Source organism: Neoarius graeffei, chromosome 21 (genome assembly GCF_027579695.1).
Source record: "Neoarius graeffei isolate fNeoGra1 chromosome 21, fNeoGra1.pri, whole genome shotgun sequence".
NCBI classification, from domain to species: domain Eukaryota; kingdom Metazoa; phylum Chordata; class Actinopteri; order Siluriformes; family Ariidae; genus Neoarius; species Neoarius graeffei.
The window spans coordinates 22,818,479-22,837,219 of record NC_083589.1 but is presented as its reverse complement, the minus strand read 5'-3'; the positions used below and the strand labels follow the sequence as shown (position 1 = coordinate 22,837,219).

The following is an 18,741-nucleotide window of genomic DNA, read 5'->3' as shown; positions in this document are numbered from 1 at the left end:
GGTAACTGTGCCGCCATGACTGGGCACGCTTGTAGTGCTTCATTCAGGTGGGTTAATTGTTATTGATCAGTATGGGAAGGTTTTGCTGCATTTTTTGGATGTGCAGATTGTTTTGAACAAAAGAAAAACATCAGATTTTTTTTTTTTTTTAATTTACCAAAAGAAATTCATCACGGCGGGACGGTGGTGTAGTGGTTAGTGCTGTCGCCTCACAGCAAGAAGGTCCGGGTTCAAGCCCCGTGGCTGGCGAGGGCCTTTCTGTGTGGAGTTTGCATGTTCTCCCCGTGTCCGCGTGGGTTTCCTCCGGGTGCTCCGGTTTCCCCCACAGTCCAAAGACATGCAGGTTAGGTTAATTGGTGGCTCTAAATTGACCGTAGGTGTGAATGTGAGTGTGAATGGTTGTCTGTGTCTATGTGTCAGCCCTGTGATGACCTGGCGACTTGTCCAGGGTGTACCCCGCCTCTCGCCCGTAGTCAGCTGGGATAGGCTCCAGCTTGCCTGCGACCCTGTAGAACAGGATAAAGCAGCTAGAGATAATGAGATGAGATGAAATTCATCACCAGGTGGGGGGGGGAAACTAGAGAGATTTCTAAACATGGAAGGGAAAATTGGGGGGGGGACATTCAGTGGGACTCAGTGGTGAACAGGGAGGTCAAAAACTCACTTCGTTTCCATGAAGGTAAGAATTCCAAAAAAAATTATAATAGTTTCAGAACTGCAGCGCGACGCTCACTCTTGTACAGTGAAGTGAACATGAGCAGCACAGTGGTTCGGCAGAGACTAACCTTCACCGAGACTTCAGTGCATTTACATTTGGGGATCCTTCAGATCGTGTTGTGCGTCTGCTTGGGAGCCAGTCATTATGGGAAACACCTGATACTGATTTGAGCGCAATCAGTACGTCTATGTAAGGAGACAGAAGCTTTGTGAAGTATTATCATCACCACTGTCACGTTTGTTTGTAGCCATGTTTATAACTCTGTTTTCAGTTTCGTTTTTGTAAATATCACACCCGCTAATACACTCTACCTGCATTTAGTTGTCTATCGCCGCAGACCTGACAGAATACTTCGCGAAGTGTCTTTACAGCACGTGTTGATTGCGCTCAAATCGGCATCAGGTGTTTCCCATCATGACTGGGTCCCAAGCTCGCGCACAACACGCTCCGAAAGATCCCTGAAAGGGAATTTTGAAGCCTGTCGTTGCAGAAAATTAAAACACACCAATTTGAATCATTTTATTAAACAGAATTTCATTTATTAATTTTTTTTTTAACCTCCATGTTATTGAACCTCACACCATTTCACTTTCACCTTTTAAAAATCGTATCCTCACACAGTGTGTTTAGTTAGTTCTTTCACACATACATCTGACCTAGGCGTTCTCGCGAGACCCGGTAACCCGTCTTTTTGACGACCAATACTAGAGGTTGATGGGTCTCGAGAGAACGCCTAGGTCAGATGCACGTGTGAAAGAACTAACTAAACACACTGTGTGAGGATACGATTTTTAAAAGGTGAAAGTGAAATGGTGTGAGGTTCAATAACATGGAGGTTAAAAAAAAATTAATAAATGAAATTCTGTTTAATAAAATGATTCAAATTGGTGTGTTTTAATTTAAACTACACTACCAGTTAAAAGTGTGGGCAGAAGAATTCTAATTTTGTGTCAAAGTAATGATGGATGTCGTTTCTCTTTACTTAGTTGAGCAGTACTTGACACAATGGATTACTACAATTGTGGAATCGGGCTATTTACTGTGTTTTATTTACTGTTTGATCTCAGACGCATTTAAGAAGGAAAGAAATTGCACTAATTAACTTTTGACGAGGCATAGCTGTTAATAAAAAAAAAAAAAAAGCATTCCAGGTGACTCCCTCATGAAGCTGGTTGAGCTAATGGCAATAGTGTGCAGAGCGTCAAGGTAACGCTGGATACTTGGAAGAATCTAAAATATGAAATGTATTGCGCTTTATTTCCCCCCCCTTTACCACATAACATCTGGAACGTACGTGTAGTTATTTCATAGTTCTGATGTCTTCAGTATTGTTCAACAATGTAGAAAGTAATCACAATACAGACAAACCTATGAATGAGTAGGGGTATACAAACTTTTGACTGCTACTGTATTAACATGAAAGGTTAATGGTGGAGGAATAAAAATGTACCAGTGTTTACTGTGTCAGAGCCAATATCATGAGGCTCGGTGGAGAAGGACCGGGTTCGGGTGAGGATTATGAGCATATGTGCACAGTTTACAGACATGAGTCTCCTGTTCTCCCTTTCTCCTCCTTTCCACTGTAGATCTTGGAGTGCGAGTTCTACCTACTGGAGCTGATGGTGAGTGCGTCTCCATCTCCAGTGTTTTATAACTGATCAGTGATTCAGTGCTGCACTGATGGAAGTCTGGCTGTGTTTCAGGACTGCTGTCTGATTGTGTACCATCCCTACAGACCTCTGTTACAGTATGTACAGGACATGGGTCAGGAGGACATGCTCCTCCCACTCGCATGGTAAGAACAGTAATGCAGTCATTTTACACTCCCTGTCCATAACAGGATAACTGTTAGCTGGGGGCCTCTTGAGAATTCACTATCAAGAGCTTCCTCCCCTGGAGAGAGCTTTCTGAATTTTCTTTTTCTGCCATTTTGTTTTCTTCTGACCAATTTGACCTCCGGTCTACTTCTGGACATCAGCACTCTTTTTACCCAAACCACAGAAAGTAACTGACTTCATCTTTCCTGTTCTCTCACACGCGCACTCATACACGCGTATATACATATACACTTATACATGTGCGTGTCCGAGAGTTGCGCATAGGGTGTTGAAGCGCAACTCTCGGATGTGTATCCGCTAGTCTTGGAAGGCAGTGAAGTAAGTCCAGACAAGCCTAAACGCCTATCACACCCTAGCCAGACTCCACCTCCGTCAATAGGACAGGTGCACCCTGGGGATCTTGACCTTGCGGTCGAGTGAGCCAACGGAGTCACTGGCGACTAGGTTGTCAAGTAGCCTCTTTCACTCTAGTTAACTAAGATCACCAAAGGTAGATAATTACTCGGAAATATCCAACTCCTAATTTTGTGTCCATTTTTCGAATAATTATTATTATTATTATTATTATTATTATTATTATTTATTTAGTTGAATAACTTTTTAAGTATTAGTCTTATTATTATTATTATTATTATTATTATTATTATTATTATTACTACTGCTTTGTGTGCGACCTTCCCAGAGGTCACTCTCCCAGTTCCATGGCAGCTATGGCCATCAGCGGTGACAAAGACAAACCTCCACCTTCTCACCATGTACGTATTGAGGTATTTCTCCTGACGTCACAGGGTCACGTGACGCCCCGGTGTCCGCCATTTTGAAGGTCAAGCTAGCTAATGTCAACAACATAGTAGCTAGTATGTTACTGTAGCAATGTTTACGTTCAGTCATTTGGATGACTGTTAAAACCTTTCAGTCTCAAGTTTTTCCTTTACTGTATTTACTAGTTTACTGTAATTATGATCCGGCAGCTATTTACACCGGATCCAGTGTAAATAGCTGCCGGAGCGCGCTCCGGCTTGCTCCCCCTCAAATTAAGCAGCGCGCTCCAGAACCTCGGCCGGAGCACTCCGGGAGCAAGCCGGAGCGCGCTGCTTAATTTGAGGGGGAGCAAGCCGGAGCGCGCTCCGGCAGCTATTTATACTGGATCCGGTGTAAATAGCTGCCGGATCATAATTACAGTAAACTAGTAAATACAGTAAAGGAAAAACTTGAGACTGAAAGGTTTTAACAGTCATCCAAATGACTGAACGTAAACATTGCTACAGTAACATACTAGCTACTATGTTGTTGACATTAGCTAGTGCTAACAGCTAGCTGCTAGTACACTGCTACAACACAGACACCGACCCTAATAATACAGTTCTTGGTCATTGCCTGGTAGCAGCAAATTTATAACGGGCCATGTCTCAACAGACTAAGAAGTTATTTCAATGACATTTAATAACATTTTGTTTATCCTGAGGACCGAAAGTAAATGAAAATGTGAACAAACCTTAGCTGTAATAAGATGGCGACCACCGGCTCCAGGGACGACCCGCTGATGTAGGCATGTTACCCAGCCTGACACAAAATATTTGTAGGCATCCAAACTCTTATACGCTTTCAGATCAATACCTGTGTATGGCGATGGGTTTTTAACGACATAGGTATACAGATCATGTGGGCCGAAGTCAGGTAAAGACGAGGGCTTCGTGTACTTCCGTACGTCAGTGAACAATCCTGGTGGAAGCAGGTAAACGTTGTTCTCTAAGCCTGCTAACCTCAATTTTTGCAAATACCTCTCCCTCTGCTCACCCTGTAAACGCCCTACGTTGCTGGATAGTGAAGGTGTTTTCTGCATCTCGCTCCTTTTTCTTTTATGTTTTTCGTTTGTCGCCTTCCTCGCATTCAAACTGATTCGAGCCGTGACGTCCAAAATGGCAGCCTAACGATGCATCACATGACTTGGTCACGTGGGTGAAAAACCTCAATTGGCACAATCAATGTTCGTACCGCAAAGTGCGAAAGCAAATTGGCGGAATGTGTGATGTAAGTGAGGATGTTTAAACAAGACATCTGCTGCATGCAGGAGACCCGCATCACTGGCCAAGGAGAAATTGAGTTCGACGATCCCATCCTCAATGGCTGGAAGGTTCTCTACAATGGAATGAAAGGGAGGGGGCTGGCTGGTGTTGCTATTGTACTAGCCCCACATGTGAAACTGGTTGATGTGGAACACTCAATGGAGGCAAGAATATCAGTTGCAAGAGTTTTGGTCCGCGGGACAAAAATATGCCTTTTTTTCCTGTTACTCACCAACTGAGGAATATGCAAGCTCGACCAGAGAAGCCTTTTATAATAACCTTTCTAGATTGCTGGCAGACAACAAAGTCTTATTATTCTTATAAGATCGTTTTGTGTGGAGACTTCAGTGCAACTATAGGGACTGACAGCCCACATGATAGGTGGCAGTGTATCGGGAGGAACAGCGCCAAGAATCCAACAAGTTTCAATGGGAACCAGCTACTCGAGGTGGCCGAGAATAACTCGCTGTATATCCTGAACACCATGTTTGACACCAGAAACGATACGCATAGATTTACTTACAAGTCCCCTAAGGGGTTTGAACGTCGCCTAGACTACATCATAAGCGAATGGTATGTAAAGAGAGCCACAAGGAATTGCAGATCATACCCGAGTGTTAGTGACCCATTTGAATCAGACCACCGAATAGTTGTGCTGGACGCAATGTTTCCAACTAAAAGAAGAAGGCGTAAAATCTTCAAGAAGAGCAAATCAGTGAAGGCACAGCGTCATGTCCTAAATGTACGCGTCCTGAGAGAATCTGACACCATACAGACTCAATACAGCAAGCGGCTTGATGAGCTGCTAGGAGACCTACCGACACCTGAAAATGTTGATCTCGTCAACCAAAGGATAGTGGATGCTATAACTGAAGCTTCTGCAGATATTATCCCACCGAGACAAAAAGAGTGTGACTTTAAGCCCTGGATCAACAAGGAATTCCTGAGTTTAGTTTCCAAACGACGAGCGTCACGTGCGCTGGCAGAAAAGAAAGAACTTTCTAAGAAGATAAGGAAAATGCGCATTTCGCTCAAGAGGGAGTATTTCAGGAAAAAGGCAAGTAAGATCAATTTTGCTAGTGAGCAACGAGATACAGAGGAAGAATTCCACCTTGCTAAGAATCACACATCACTGCCGAGAAAGAACATGCAGTTTATCCACCCACTGAAATTACAAGAACATTTCGCCCAGCACCTAGGTCAGCGAGAATTTCAGCAGCAGCCTGAGCTTGTACTCCCTGAAGAATTTCCACATACACTCCCACCACAAAACCTGGATCCTGTAGATGAGAGCCCTCCAGACACCTCAGAGTTAGAACGTTGTTTTAAAAAGCTTAACAACGGGAAATGTCAGGGCACGGATGGTATCTACGCTGAACAACTGAAGTACTCCCAATCTACACGACTCCTTCAATATTTAGTGTTTTTGTTGGGTGTTATATGGACATGCCTGAAGATTCCAAGCGTGCGGCTAATCTCCATAATAACTTGCCTTCATAAGAAGGGTTCCAAACGTCTGGCCGAAAACTACCGTGGTCTGTCAATAATTGCAACGATGTCAAAAATCGTGTCCGCTATTGTCATGGAGAGGATAAGGACGATCTACGAGATTATTTTGCTGGACGCACAATTTGGATTCAGGAAAAATAGATCCACCTGTGATGCCATATATATCACTCAACATATTCTAGAGAAGGAAAAGCAATCACTGTTCCTCTGCTTTGTCGACCTTAAAGCAGCATACGACTGGGTCCCGTGCGAGGCACTATTCCGTGTGCTAGAAATTTGACTGTCCTGTCCTAAATTGGTGTCTGTCCTCAGGGCTCTCTACATTGGTACAAAGGCTTGCATCAAGGGTGCTGTGGAGCATTTCGAAACGTTTGTTGGATGCCGCCAAGGCGCCCTCGAAAGTCCCCTAATTTTCAATATATACATGGACTTTGGCCCAATTCTAATTTCTACCCCTTCCCCTCCCCCTTCCCCTTGGCCCTTCCCCTTGAAACTGAGCTACAAGGGATAGGGCTTGAAATTCAACCCTTACGTATTGGGATAGCCCTTCAACGATCGCATACGTCATCGCGTACCTCCGTCAGCATTTACGTTAGCAAAACGCGACCAAATGCGTCATTGGCTGCGACCAGCCGCTACAGTCAGAGCCAGAGGCAGAACCAGAAATCTCTGCTGGCAGGGTGTGATTTGTTAACTAACACCACTGAATGGGATATCTTTGGCGCTTCGTGCACCACATCCGACAGAATGAGGTGTCAGAACACTCATGTAAACAATAAAAGCGAGAATAACAGAACAAAACGTACGCAGTCAAGCAACCGAAAACAATACTCACTCCCAAAGCTTTTTAGCAGCAGCTTGGATTTCAGAAATCGCTGCTCATTCTCAGCTCGAAAGCGAATCAAGCGGCGTGTTTCCTCTGGATAACAACTTAAAACACGTAAATAATGGAGAAAATACATTTATGACAATCTTTCGCCGCGGGAACCGCCATCTTTCTGAAATCCGCATGAAATCTCGCTGAAATCCACATGGCATTGTGGGAAATCACTCAAACCCCTTCGTTCGGAGTCAGCTCCAGGAAAATCTCCGTTTGGAGGGGTACAGAAGCCCTACCCCTTCCCCTACCCCTCCGCGTTAACTGGGATTGGGCTACCCCTTCACGTGAATGCGCAAAATGGAGGGGAAGGGCCAAGGGGTTGGTCCAAGGGGTGAAATGGGATTCGGCCTTTGTCTTGAGGTGCGCAAAGTATGAGATAAAGAAGCAGTTTCCAGACACTGGTGTGCTGATAGAGTTCCAGATACCAAATGAAGTCTCACCTCGTGATTATCAGAAGAGAGCAACATCAACTGGGCAGTTAAGAGTGACGGAACTATTATACGCAGATGATGTGGTGCTTTTCTCTAATCGCATCAAAGAGCTCAGTAAAATCCTCGCTATATATGACAACGCCTTCTCAAGATTCGGGCTGCAAATGTCATATTCAAAAACAGAGACCATGGCTTTCAATGTCAACGAGTCGATCAGAGCTCAGAGGTCCCTACTCTCTGTAAATGACACCCTCATTAAAAACGTCAGAGAATTTCGTTACTTACGCCATTTTTGATTTACGAACACAGAAAAGTCGGCTGCCGCCCTGCACTCGAGAATTGCTTCTGCGTTCCAAAAGTGGGACGAGTTAAAACACTTTCTGACCGGTAGAGAAATATATCTCGACACGCGTATAAAGATCCTAATTGCGTGTGTGAGATCGCGTCTACTATATGGAATTCAAACTTACGAGCTGACAGCAGATGACCTCCAAAAGATCGAGAATGTTTGGAATGGCTTTTTGAGAAAGATGGTGGCCGGGGGATATGCTAGGAAAAATGCTCCCACACGATCCCAGCGAAGAAAAGGCGTGGATCCAACTACACAAGTTGAAGGGGAACTTAATTGGTCCTAACGACAAACTATGCACTACTATTACCAACACTGGCCACATAACAGACTTTTTTGCCATGGGCAGTACATGAAATGTATGGCACATGTGTGTCGCTTGGAAAACGATGCCTTACAAAAGCAAGTATTATTCGACAAGCGAACACCGAATAAGATCTGGGCAAATGTCGAAAAGAGACTCCGTATGGACCACACACAAATAAGGGCGACAATGATGGATAAATCCGAATTCCACCAACTGTTGGACAATAGTCTTGGCCTTCAGTCGCGGCCGAGGGCCAAGGGTAGGCCATAGGGGAAAACATGATGATGATGATGTGCACGCACAAACATGCACGCGCTCTCATACATACATATATACACGCACTCATACATGCATGTGCACACACTCTCATACACACACATTCTCTCTCATATACATGCATGTGCACACACTCTCATACACACACATTCTCTCTCATATACATGCGTGCACATGCTCTCTTTCACATACATGCGCACGCGTGCGCACACACCTCTCTCACATATATATGCGAAAGCCTCTCACATACATGCATGCACAAACGTGCATGCGCGCTCTCTCTCTCTCTCTCATGCATGCGCCCACACTTTTATACATGCGCATGCACACACCTCTCTGTCACATACATGCGTGCACACGCACTCTTTCACATGCATAAGCGCATGTGCGCTCTCTCTCACTCTCATACATGCGCACGCTTCTCTCACATACATGCGCGTGCACTTTCACATGCACAAACATGCTCTCTCATATATATATATATATATATATATATATATATACACAACCCCGATTCCAAAAAAGTTGAGACAAAGTACAAATTGTAAATAAAAACGGAATGCAATGATGTGGAAGTTTCAGAATTCCATATTTTATTCAGAATAGAACATAGATGACATATCAAATGTTTAAACTGAGAAAATGTATCATTTAAAGAGAAAAATTAGGTGATTTTAAATTTCATGACAACACATCTCAAAGTTGGGACAAGGCCATGTTTACCACTGTGAGACATCCCCTTTTCTCTTTACAACAGTCTGTAAACGTCTGGGGACTGAGGAGACAAGTTGCTCAAGTTTAGGGATAGGAATGTTAACCCATTCTTGTCTAATGTAGGATTCTAGTTGCTCAACTGTCTTAGGTCTTTTTTGTCGTATCTTCCGTTTTATGATGCGCCAAATGTTTTCTGTGGGTGAAAGATCTGGACTGCAGGCTGGCCAGTTCAGTACCCGGACCCTTCTTCTACACAGCCATGATGCTGTAATTGATGCAGTATGTGGTTTGGCATTGTCATGTTGGAAAATGCAAGGTCTTCCCTGAAAGAGACGTCGTCTGGATGGGAGCATATGTTGCTCTAGAACCTGGATATACCTTTCAGCATTGATGGTGTCTTTCCAGATGTGTAAGCTGCCCATGCCACACGCACTAATGCAACCCCATACCATCAGAGATGCAGGCTTCTGAACTGAGCGCTGATAACAACTTGGGTCGTCCTTCTCCTCTTTAGTCCGAATGACACGGCGTCCCTGATTACCATAAAGAACTTCAGATTTTGATTCGTCTGACCACAGAACAGTTTTCCACTTTGCCACAGTCCATTTTAAATGAGCCTTGGCCCAGAGAAGACGTCTGCACTTCTGGATCATGTTTAGATACGGCTTCTTCTTTGAACTATAGAGTTTTAGCTGGCAACGGCGGATGGCACGGTGAATTGTGTTCACAGATAATGTTCTCTGGAAATATTCCTGAGTCCATTTTGTGATTTCCAATACAGAAGCATATCTGTATGTGATGCAGTGCTGTCTAAGGGCCCGAAGATCACGGGCACCCGGTATGGTTTTCCGGCCTTGACCCTTGCGCACAGAGATTCTTCCAGATTCTCTGAATGTTTTGATGATATTATGCACTGTAGATGATGATATGTTCAAACTCTTTGCAATTTTACACTGTCAAACTCCTTTCTGATATTGCTCCACTATTTGTCGGCGCAGAATTAGGGGGATTGGTGATCCTCTTCCCATCTTTACTTCTGAGAGCCACTGCCACTCCAAGATGCTCTTTTTATACCCAGTCATGTTAATGATCTATTGCCAATTGACCTAATGAGTTGCAATTTGGTCCTCCAGCTGTTCCTTTTTTGTACCTTTAACTTTTCCAGCCTCTTATTGCCCCTGTCCCAACTTTTTTGAGATGTGTTGCTGTCATGAAATTTCAAATGAGCCAATATTTGGCATGAAATTTCAAAATGTCTCACTTTCGACATTTGATATGTTGTCTATGTTCTATTGTGAATACAATATCAGTTTTTGAGACTTGTAAATTATTGCATTCCGTTTTTATTTACAATTTGTACTTTGTCCCAACTTTTTTGGAAGTGTGTGTATGTGTGTGTGTGTATCATGCATGCACACACCTCTCTCTCGGTCACATACTGTACATGCGTGCACACACACACACACACACACACACACTTTCACACGCACAGATGTGCGTGCGCTCTCGTGTGCTCCCTCTCTCTCACATGCACACATGCGTGCACACACACCTCTATCACATGCATGCGCACACTGTTTTACATACACAAACACGCGTGCGCTCTGTCACATACATGCACACGTGCGCGCACACCTCTCTCTCTCTCTCTCTCCATAACATACATGTGCACACCCCTCTCTCTCTCTCTCTCTCACTCTCTCCACATACATGTGCACGCATGCATACCTCTCTCTCCATCACATACATGTGCACGCGTGCACACCTCTCTCTCTCTCTCTCTCTCTCCCTCCCTCCATCACATACATGCACACGCGCGCAGACCTCTCTCTCCATCACATACATGCACACGTGCGCACACCTCTCTCTCTCTGTCTCTCGCCATCACATACATGTGCGCACTTTCACACGTACAAATGCACGTGCACTCACGCGCTCTCTCTCACACATGCATGCACGCGCACTCATGCATGCACGCGCACATGCTCTCTCTCACATACATGCGCATGCACACGCCTCTCTCTATCACATACATGCGTGCACACTCTTTTTCACACGCACAAACGTGTGCGCTCGCTCTCATACATGTGCACGCACTTTCACATACATGCACGCGCACACTTGATCTCATACATGTGCGCTCTCTCACACACGTGCGCGTGCACACACTCTCCCCTCTCTCTCTGTCTCTCTCTCGCATAATCTGTCTCTCTTGGTCAGTCTCCTTGTGTCTCAGCGTTAGCAAAACTCCATCAATGTAAAATTTTAACAATTTTATATACACTGCTTTAGCGCTGAATAGAATTGGTAGCTGCACTAAATTTGAGATGTACTTTCATGGGTGACTTTTTTTTTTTTCAGTATTCCTGTGGGATGGGAGTCAATTTCACTGTTCATCAAGTGACTGGGGTGAGACAGAAAAAATCGTCAACAGGAGAGAATGGGACGGGAATCATAAGTCAGTTAGATTTTATATGTAGTACTAATATGAATGAACACCATTTTATTAGTTTCAACGCAAGGAACAGGATGGGACAGGAGTCATTCTTCTGGGATTGGGACAGGACAGGAAAAATTTTTTTATATATATATATATATATATATAAAAAATATATTTAGTGCTGTCAAAAATGTCGCGTTATTAACGCGTTAACTTCACTCAATTTTAACGGCGATAATTTTTTTATCGCGAGATTAACGCTCTGTGACATGATGTAGGTTTTTCATAAGCTTTTGAAACTGCCAGGAACTTGGAATAGAGACTTTGCTTAGAAAACCGATAGTAGCTAGACTGTAATGCCACGCCCCGCACAGCCAGAGTCCTCTGCCCCCCCCAAAGAACCAGCGCGGGCAGGGCGCGCTAGTAGAGATGGGATTTACGGCTCTTTGATGGGATCCGCATCTTTGTGATCCGTTCTTTGAAAAGAGCCGTTCAAAAGACTGGCTAATTTGGCTCTTTTTAAATATTTATTCAGTTTTAAGAAGACAGCGTCTAAAGAAGCCAGATCCCTCTGAACTGTAAACTCAATGCTATCCCAGAAATCCTTCCTGTAATATGCAAATTTGGCCGCCTCTGATTGGACAGCGCGACGCATCAACAGGCAGAAAGTGTAAAAGTACAAAATGTGTTAAGTGAGCTGAAACAGTAAAAATCAGATTCAATGCAATATTTATCAACGAACAACTTAAACTTAATATAATAGTGTACTTTATATTATAATCAAGCATGTCAAGCCTACCGTCACTGTGTAACCTATCTCTCTGATTAGAGTTGTAGACTAACTCAAACAGTAGATCATTTCACTCATGGTTCTCTTGCTAGCCCCGCGCCGGTGCTCGGCTTAGGTTTCACTTTGCAGTGGCTGTGTCAAGACGTGTTATGCTTTGCAATAAAAAAAAACATTGATACAAAGCAAGCCCATTCACTTTTTTATGTTGATAAGAGAATTACAATGTTTTTTTATGTGATGACAATGTGCGATTAAATTGCGATTAATCGCGAGTTAACTATGACTGTCGCGACATTAATCGCGATTAAATATTTTAATCGCTTGACAGCACTTAAATAAATAAATATATGAGTGATTCCACGCTTATGGGTACTGAAATGGGGACATGAACTTATTCACCTAAAACCATTTCTTTTTTTACCATCAGGTCACAAAACATGTAATCTTTAATGAATGATATGTTAAAAGATAACTTTAATTTTCTGAGATGTAATAAAAACATATTTATATGCCAAAGTCAAGCCTATGAGTTCCAAAATGATGTCTGTTCCATTACTTCTGTTACGATTGTCCATCTCGCGTCTGTTACAAATTAATTACAATCTAGCTCTATACCATGTTAATCTTATTGAAAGAATGTGTATGTTTATTCTACTACACATGTTTATTAATTATATTTGCTAAAACATCACCTTCCTATGTTTCAAAAAGTAATTCTACATTGTTAAAATTGAGAATATATATGTCCACAACACTTCTGTTACGTTCTGACTTCGGCATATAAATGTTTTTATTACATCTCAGAAAATTAAAGTTATCTTTTAACATATCATTCATTAAAGATTACATGTTTTGTGACCTGATGGTAAAAAAAGAAATGGTTTTAGGTGAATTTTTAAAAATAAGTTCATGTCCCCATTTCAGTACCCATAAGCGTGGAATCACACTATATATATATATATATATATGAATGACACACAGGGAGCTGCAAAAGTAGGTACCGTATTTTCCGGACTATACGTCGCTCCGGAGTTTAAGTCGCATCAGCCAAAAAATGCATTATGAAGATGAAAAAAACATATATACGTCGCACCGGACTATAAGTCGCATTTTTTTGAAGGGTTATTCTATCCATGGAATCTGTGATTGTATCTGATAAGCGGCGCATGGTTACTGCGCGACTGCATTGTTTATTTAATAAACGAACAGCTGAGCAGTGATAACGCGCCCTTTGCCCTGTAAGTAGCCTAGTCTGATTATTTTAAATATCTACTACTATCTTTAATACTATCACTATCGTTATTACTAATAGCCTATATTATTATTATTATAACTAATATTAGTAGCCTATTACTGATGCATTAATCAGTTTGCTTTTAGATTATTTTTACCGGTAGGGCTTATTATCGCCCCATGGCTCTTTCATCTTTGTTATTAAAGCTGTAGTCATCATCGAGGAGTGTCATTCTTCATTTTTGTCGAATTTTATTTCATTAAATCAGAGGTCAAGTAGGCTATAGGTAGATCATCTCCAAAGACAACCGTCTAGTGAAAAAAAAAAAAACAGCAACCGCTTTTAAATACCCTACTTAAATCCTTAAAAAGAGTCATTTAACTCATGTCTTGTGTGATCTGATCTCCAATGGTGAAATAAACCAGTTGTGATATAAGTAGTCTGTTATTTTAGAAGATAAATTTAATATATAATTTAATATATAGCCTAATAAAAATATTTTATAACATATCACGACATTACTGTCTGTAACTGTTCGTCACTAAAGCGTTTTCTAAGATCATAATGTCTGATATTATTATTATTTTACACACACAATAAGCGCGTGTGCGTAAAGTTATAGTAAACCACCCCCCACCTTTTTTTTTTTTTTTTTTTTTTTGAGTCGCCGGACCCACCCACCTCCTGCGTTCCGGGACCTCCCACTTCACAAATTAAGCACTGCCTAAAATCATTACATAACTTATTTAAATAACTATAGCCCTATCATTAATAATAAAACACAGGTCAATCAAGTTTATCAAGCTGGCAATTTCACTCCAAATCAGCAAATCCATTGAATTCCTCATCCTCGGTGTCACTTCTGAACAACTCTGCCAACTCCAGTGGCAGGCGAAGCGCCGTTTCCTCCTCTTCTGCGTGGCTGTCGTCAGACTCAGCATCAGCTCCAGTTATTCCGCGGTGAAAAAAAAAAAAACATATATACGTCGCACCGGAGTATAAGTCGCATGGCTAGCCGAACCATGAAAAAAAGTGCGACTTATAGTCCGAAAAATACGGTATACAGTAATAAAAATCAATGTTTGCACAAAACTTTTATTTTATTGATACAAACATATCAATAATAACACATCAATAATAAATATATTAATCCCTCATGTTCAAACTGTTTGCCCCCGGCATTCACACACTCCACTAGGTCTTTATCAGCATCCATTTCCTGGCAAGCCTCCCATATGAACTGAATCATGGCATCAACAGAACGTGGCTTGCGTGCGAAAACCCTATCTTTTACACATTCCCAGAAAAAGAAGTCCATAGGGGTGAGATCTGGCGAACGTGGTGGCCAGTCAACAGCTCCCCGATGTCCAGTCCACCTGTTGGGAAATTCTTTGTCAAGTAGCGCACGCACATTGAGTGTGAAGTGCAGTGGCACCCCATCCTGTTGAAAATAGAAGTCGTCCTGCTGCTGTTGTTCACATATAATCCTTACCGTATACCTACTTTTGCAGCTGTGTGTGTATAAAAATTTTTATACATTTATTATTCTGTCTTGGGATGAAACGGGAGAATTTTTTGTAGGAATGGGATGGGGCAGGAGTGAAAATCCACTCCTGTGCCCCTCTCTAACACACCTACTCCTGTGTACACACGCAAAAAAAGCGCAAGCTGTTAGAAACGCAACAGTTAGTTCTTCACTGCCAAAACACTCCCACACCCCTGAATGGTTAATCATCAGCTCAGTGCTGTGGTAAATGAGAGGATGGTATATCTCATGTCCTGGTGGAGGGGTTAATATTCAGAGAAAAAATTCAATTTCTGAGATTGACATAAAAAATTTGTTGGGGGGGGACTTGGAAATGATCTTTTAATTCCCAGCTTCCTGGCTGAAGTGCATTCTGGGAAAAGTGGAAAATCTCTTGGCACTTTAATCTTGTGCAGTCAGGGAAGGAGGAGTGCATTTCCTGTGACTCAGCCATTTCGAAGTAACAAGAAACTGCTCTTACACTAATTATACATTTATAAATGGCGAAGACAAAAATAGGACCTGGATAAACAAAGTCTGCTTTATTCGCTCATCTCCTGTTGTATTCTGGAAGCGCAACAATCACATACTTCCCAGGATCCTGGCTGCAGTGCATTCTAGGAAATGCAGTTGAAAATCTCTGGCCTTTTTGTTCTTTTCTACTGTGCGATCAAGGAAGAAATGTGTATTTCCTTTAAATCTTGGCTCAGCTGTGGAGTCTGCAGTGTGATGACGTTGATCCAACTTTGCGAATGAAGTTATTCCCTCCATATAATGTTACGACTTGAATCTCAGAATATTACCCCCTCCCCTGCTACTTTTATTTATTAATTTATTTTGATAATTAAACCTACAATGGTCCTTATACTCTGCCGTACATTCCCCCACTGAGTGTCCTCCAATTCTTTTATATTATGGTGCAAGTCCATGTTTTTAAAGTGTACCTGTAGTGAATTTCAGGCCCTGTCCACACAGCAACGGATTCAGGTGAATCTGATAAAATTGTTTATCGTTTCGGCCTGGCGTCCACATGGCACCGGCGTTTTGGGTGCCCCAAAACAAAATCTCTTGAACTGGTTCCAGAGCAGGGTTTTTTCTAGAAAAATTTAATATGAGGGTGCTCACCATGGCGAGGGAGCGAAGCGGGGGCGATGGTGCTGGTTGTCTCTCCCCCCCCCCCCCGCCGTGCAAAGCCTTTGAAAAATGCTCCAATGGGACATTCTGAGGCTATCTGAGAGGGAAATTGTAGCAAATTGTCTGTCAACATTGAAAAAGAAAGAAGTAATCATCTTCTGCCCTGGACAGTCTTTGGCTTTCTTCCACTTCGTGCCGCGGGATGACATCTTTAAATGCCCAAGTGTCAACAAAAACAACTCACGAACTACTTCTGTCAAAAGCTCCCGCGCCGGTGGGTGAAAGGTCATTCAGTCTCGAGAAATCTCGCTCTACAAGTCAGCTGACCTTGTATGTGTAACACGTCAAATCTCGCGAGAGCAGCCGCGACAAGTAAACAACTAAACAACATGGCTCCTCAGTCTGGAAAACGCCAATTCGGATTGTTTTTGCACCGTCTGGCGGTGTACCTACTATGATTGGAATATTTCTGGAGCAATTATAACGTATTTGATGATCAGACACATTGTCACGTAGTGTTGCTGGGATGTTTTCACGGAGTCGGTAAGGGGGCGCACGCCGAGAGTAAGAGGGCGCAGCGCCCCTGTTCCCCCGTTTAGACGAAAGCCTGCAGAGTGAAAAAATCTAGCAACGGCGCCGTTGCGAAGTCGTCTGGATGAGTAGAACGGATTTGTTTGCGATGACATCACAACCTCATGACTGTCAGTGCTTCACGCCGGGTAGAAGTGTAACGAACTCGATGCGAGTTGTCAACAAATCCTATAACTTGGTTCATGAAACGCGCTTACAAAATATTTTCACTGTGAATATTTATTGTGTAATGGTGCAAAGTGAGAGAGAGAGAGAGAGAATAGCCCTTAGGGCAGAGTCTTTAGTCCAAACACTGCGGAAGCAGTATAAACAAACCATGCACCGCCCGTGCGCTTTCCAAAAACAATCCCGCCAGCAAAAATAGGAAAAAAAAAAAAAGGAGCGATCTCACCTCTTCAGATGTTGGTTTAAGTCCGACAATACATTCCTCAAAAAGGGCGTAGAAGAACAAAGTAATCCATCAACGTGTAGCATTCAATTTATTCCAGACCATTAAAGAATTCTGGATGATATCAGAATGTTGGCGTACCGGCTTCCATCTACCCCCATTCATTCCTCTTTCCGCATCTTTCGTTTTACGCTACTGATTAATAATTAAAACTTTTATGTGGCTGATGCTACAGAAGAAGAGGTTTATGCGCATGCGTCTACTTCTATTGTTCTGATGTCTCCGATGGGACCGTCTTACAGCGCACGTAGAGGTGTGGCATGTGTATTGCATCGTTTTCAGCAAGCGTTGCATTGTCATATGTACCTGAAATTTTACTGATCCGTTGCCCATGTGGACGCGATATTTAAAAAAAAAAAAAAAAAAATCTCGTTGCCGTTGTGTGGATGTAGCCTTAATTACGAGGTATTTCAAAAGATCACGTATGATACCAGTGGTTCTGTCATGTAATGTTCGTCATAAGCTCTTGTCATGTACGTGAGTGTTAAGTCACTGCTCCGACAGTCAGGTATGGTCAGCGACATGTTGCCTCCTTCATGGGCTGTTCCGGCACCGGTAGTGAGACACAGTCATTGGTTTGTCCGATTTGTCTGGGCTGCAGTGGACTGGTCACTGACCCCTGTGTTGCAAACACCAGTCTAAGATAACACATTTATCAACTGATCTATTCATAAGAAATAGAAGAAATATTTACACTTGCTTGAGCTGATCTTTGGCTGGATCGAGTTGAAGTTTAAAAAAAAAAAAACACCGTTCATAATCAGTGTTGCAGTTCTCAAGATTGAACCGAATCACTGTCCTGAATCATAAAATGAATCATCCGAAGCGCATAAAATCCTTCTGCCATTTCGCAACAAGTTTTACCTCCAAATAGCCCAAACTATAGCCCAAATATATTCCCTAATCCCTAATGGGATGTCAGACAGATTTTTATCCTGTTTACAGTGGGCGTTCCCACCACGAAAGCAAAACAAAGAGTGAAAGTGATCATCATGCCGTTACCATCCCTGTGTCCGAAATCGCTCACTCGTTCACTACTCTCTATATAGGGAGCTAGTATATAGTGAGCTCATTGGTAAAATCAAAAAATGCTTTCGGACACGAATCCGTAGCGCTGGTATTTACGTCATTACTGTCGCACAATTAAAATGTGCCAGATCAGTCGGCTGGTGGGTTTTCAAAATAATAAACACGTGCATGTGTTTTTGTGATAAATCCATATTATACTGAGCATCTTTCCCCACATTAATCAATACAAAGTACCTGCATCTTTCAGTTCTATTAAATCAAGGCTGAATACTTTCTTCTTGGCGCTGCTTTTTATTAAATCACGTTTGAGACTTTGATTTCTTTCAGCGTGACCACAATGCCTGATGGGATATATTGCTTGGTTAGTGAGCATCGGTTGTACACTACTTTTTGTGATGCATTGTGGGATACTTTGAGTGCAGTATATAGGGGGTAAATAATCCTCACTATCGTTTCAGACAG

The 18,741-nt window shown here is 42.5% G+C and overlaps 1 protein-coding gene across 1 annotated transcript in view; it reads left to right on the top strand.

Moving 5' to 3' along the window:
- Positions 1–18,741, top strand: part of ccnc (cyclin C) — a 41,534-nt gene that overhangs the window by 10,402 nt on the left and 12,391 nt on the right. The window contains exons 7-8 of the mRNA XM_060902822.1: positions 2,305–2,340; positions 2,422–2,513. Of these exons, the coding sequence (XP_060758805.1) occupies positions 2,305–2,340; positions 2,422–2,513 (128 nt within the window). The remainder of the gene's footprint in view (positions 1–2,304; positions 2,341–2,421; positions 2,514–18,741) is intronic.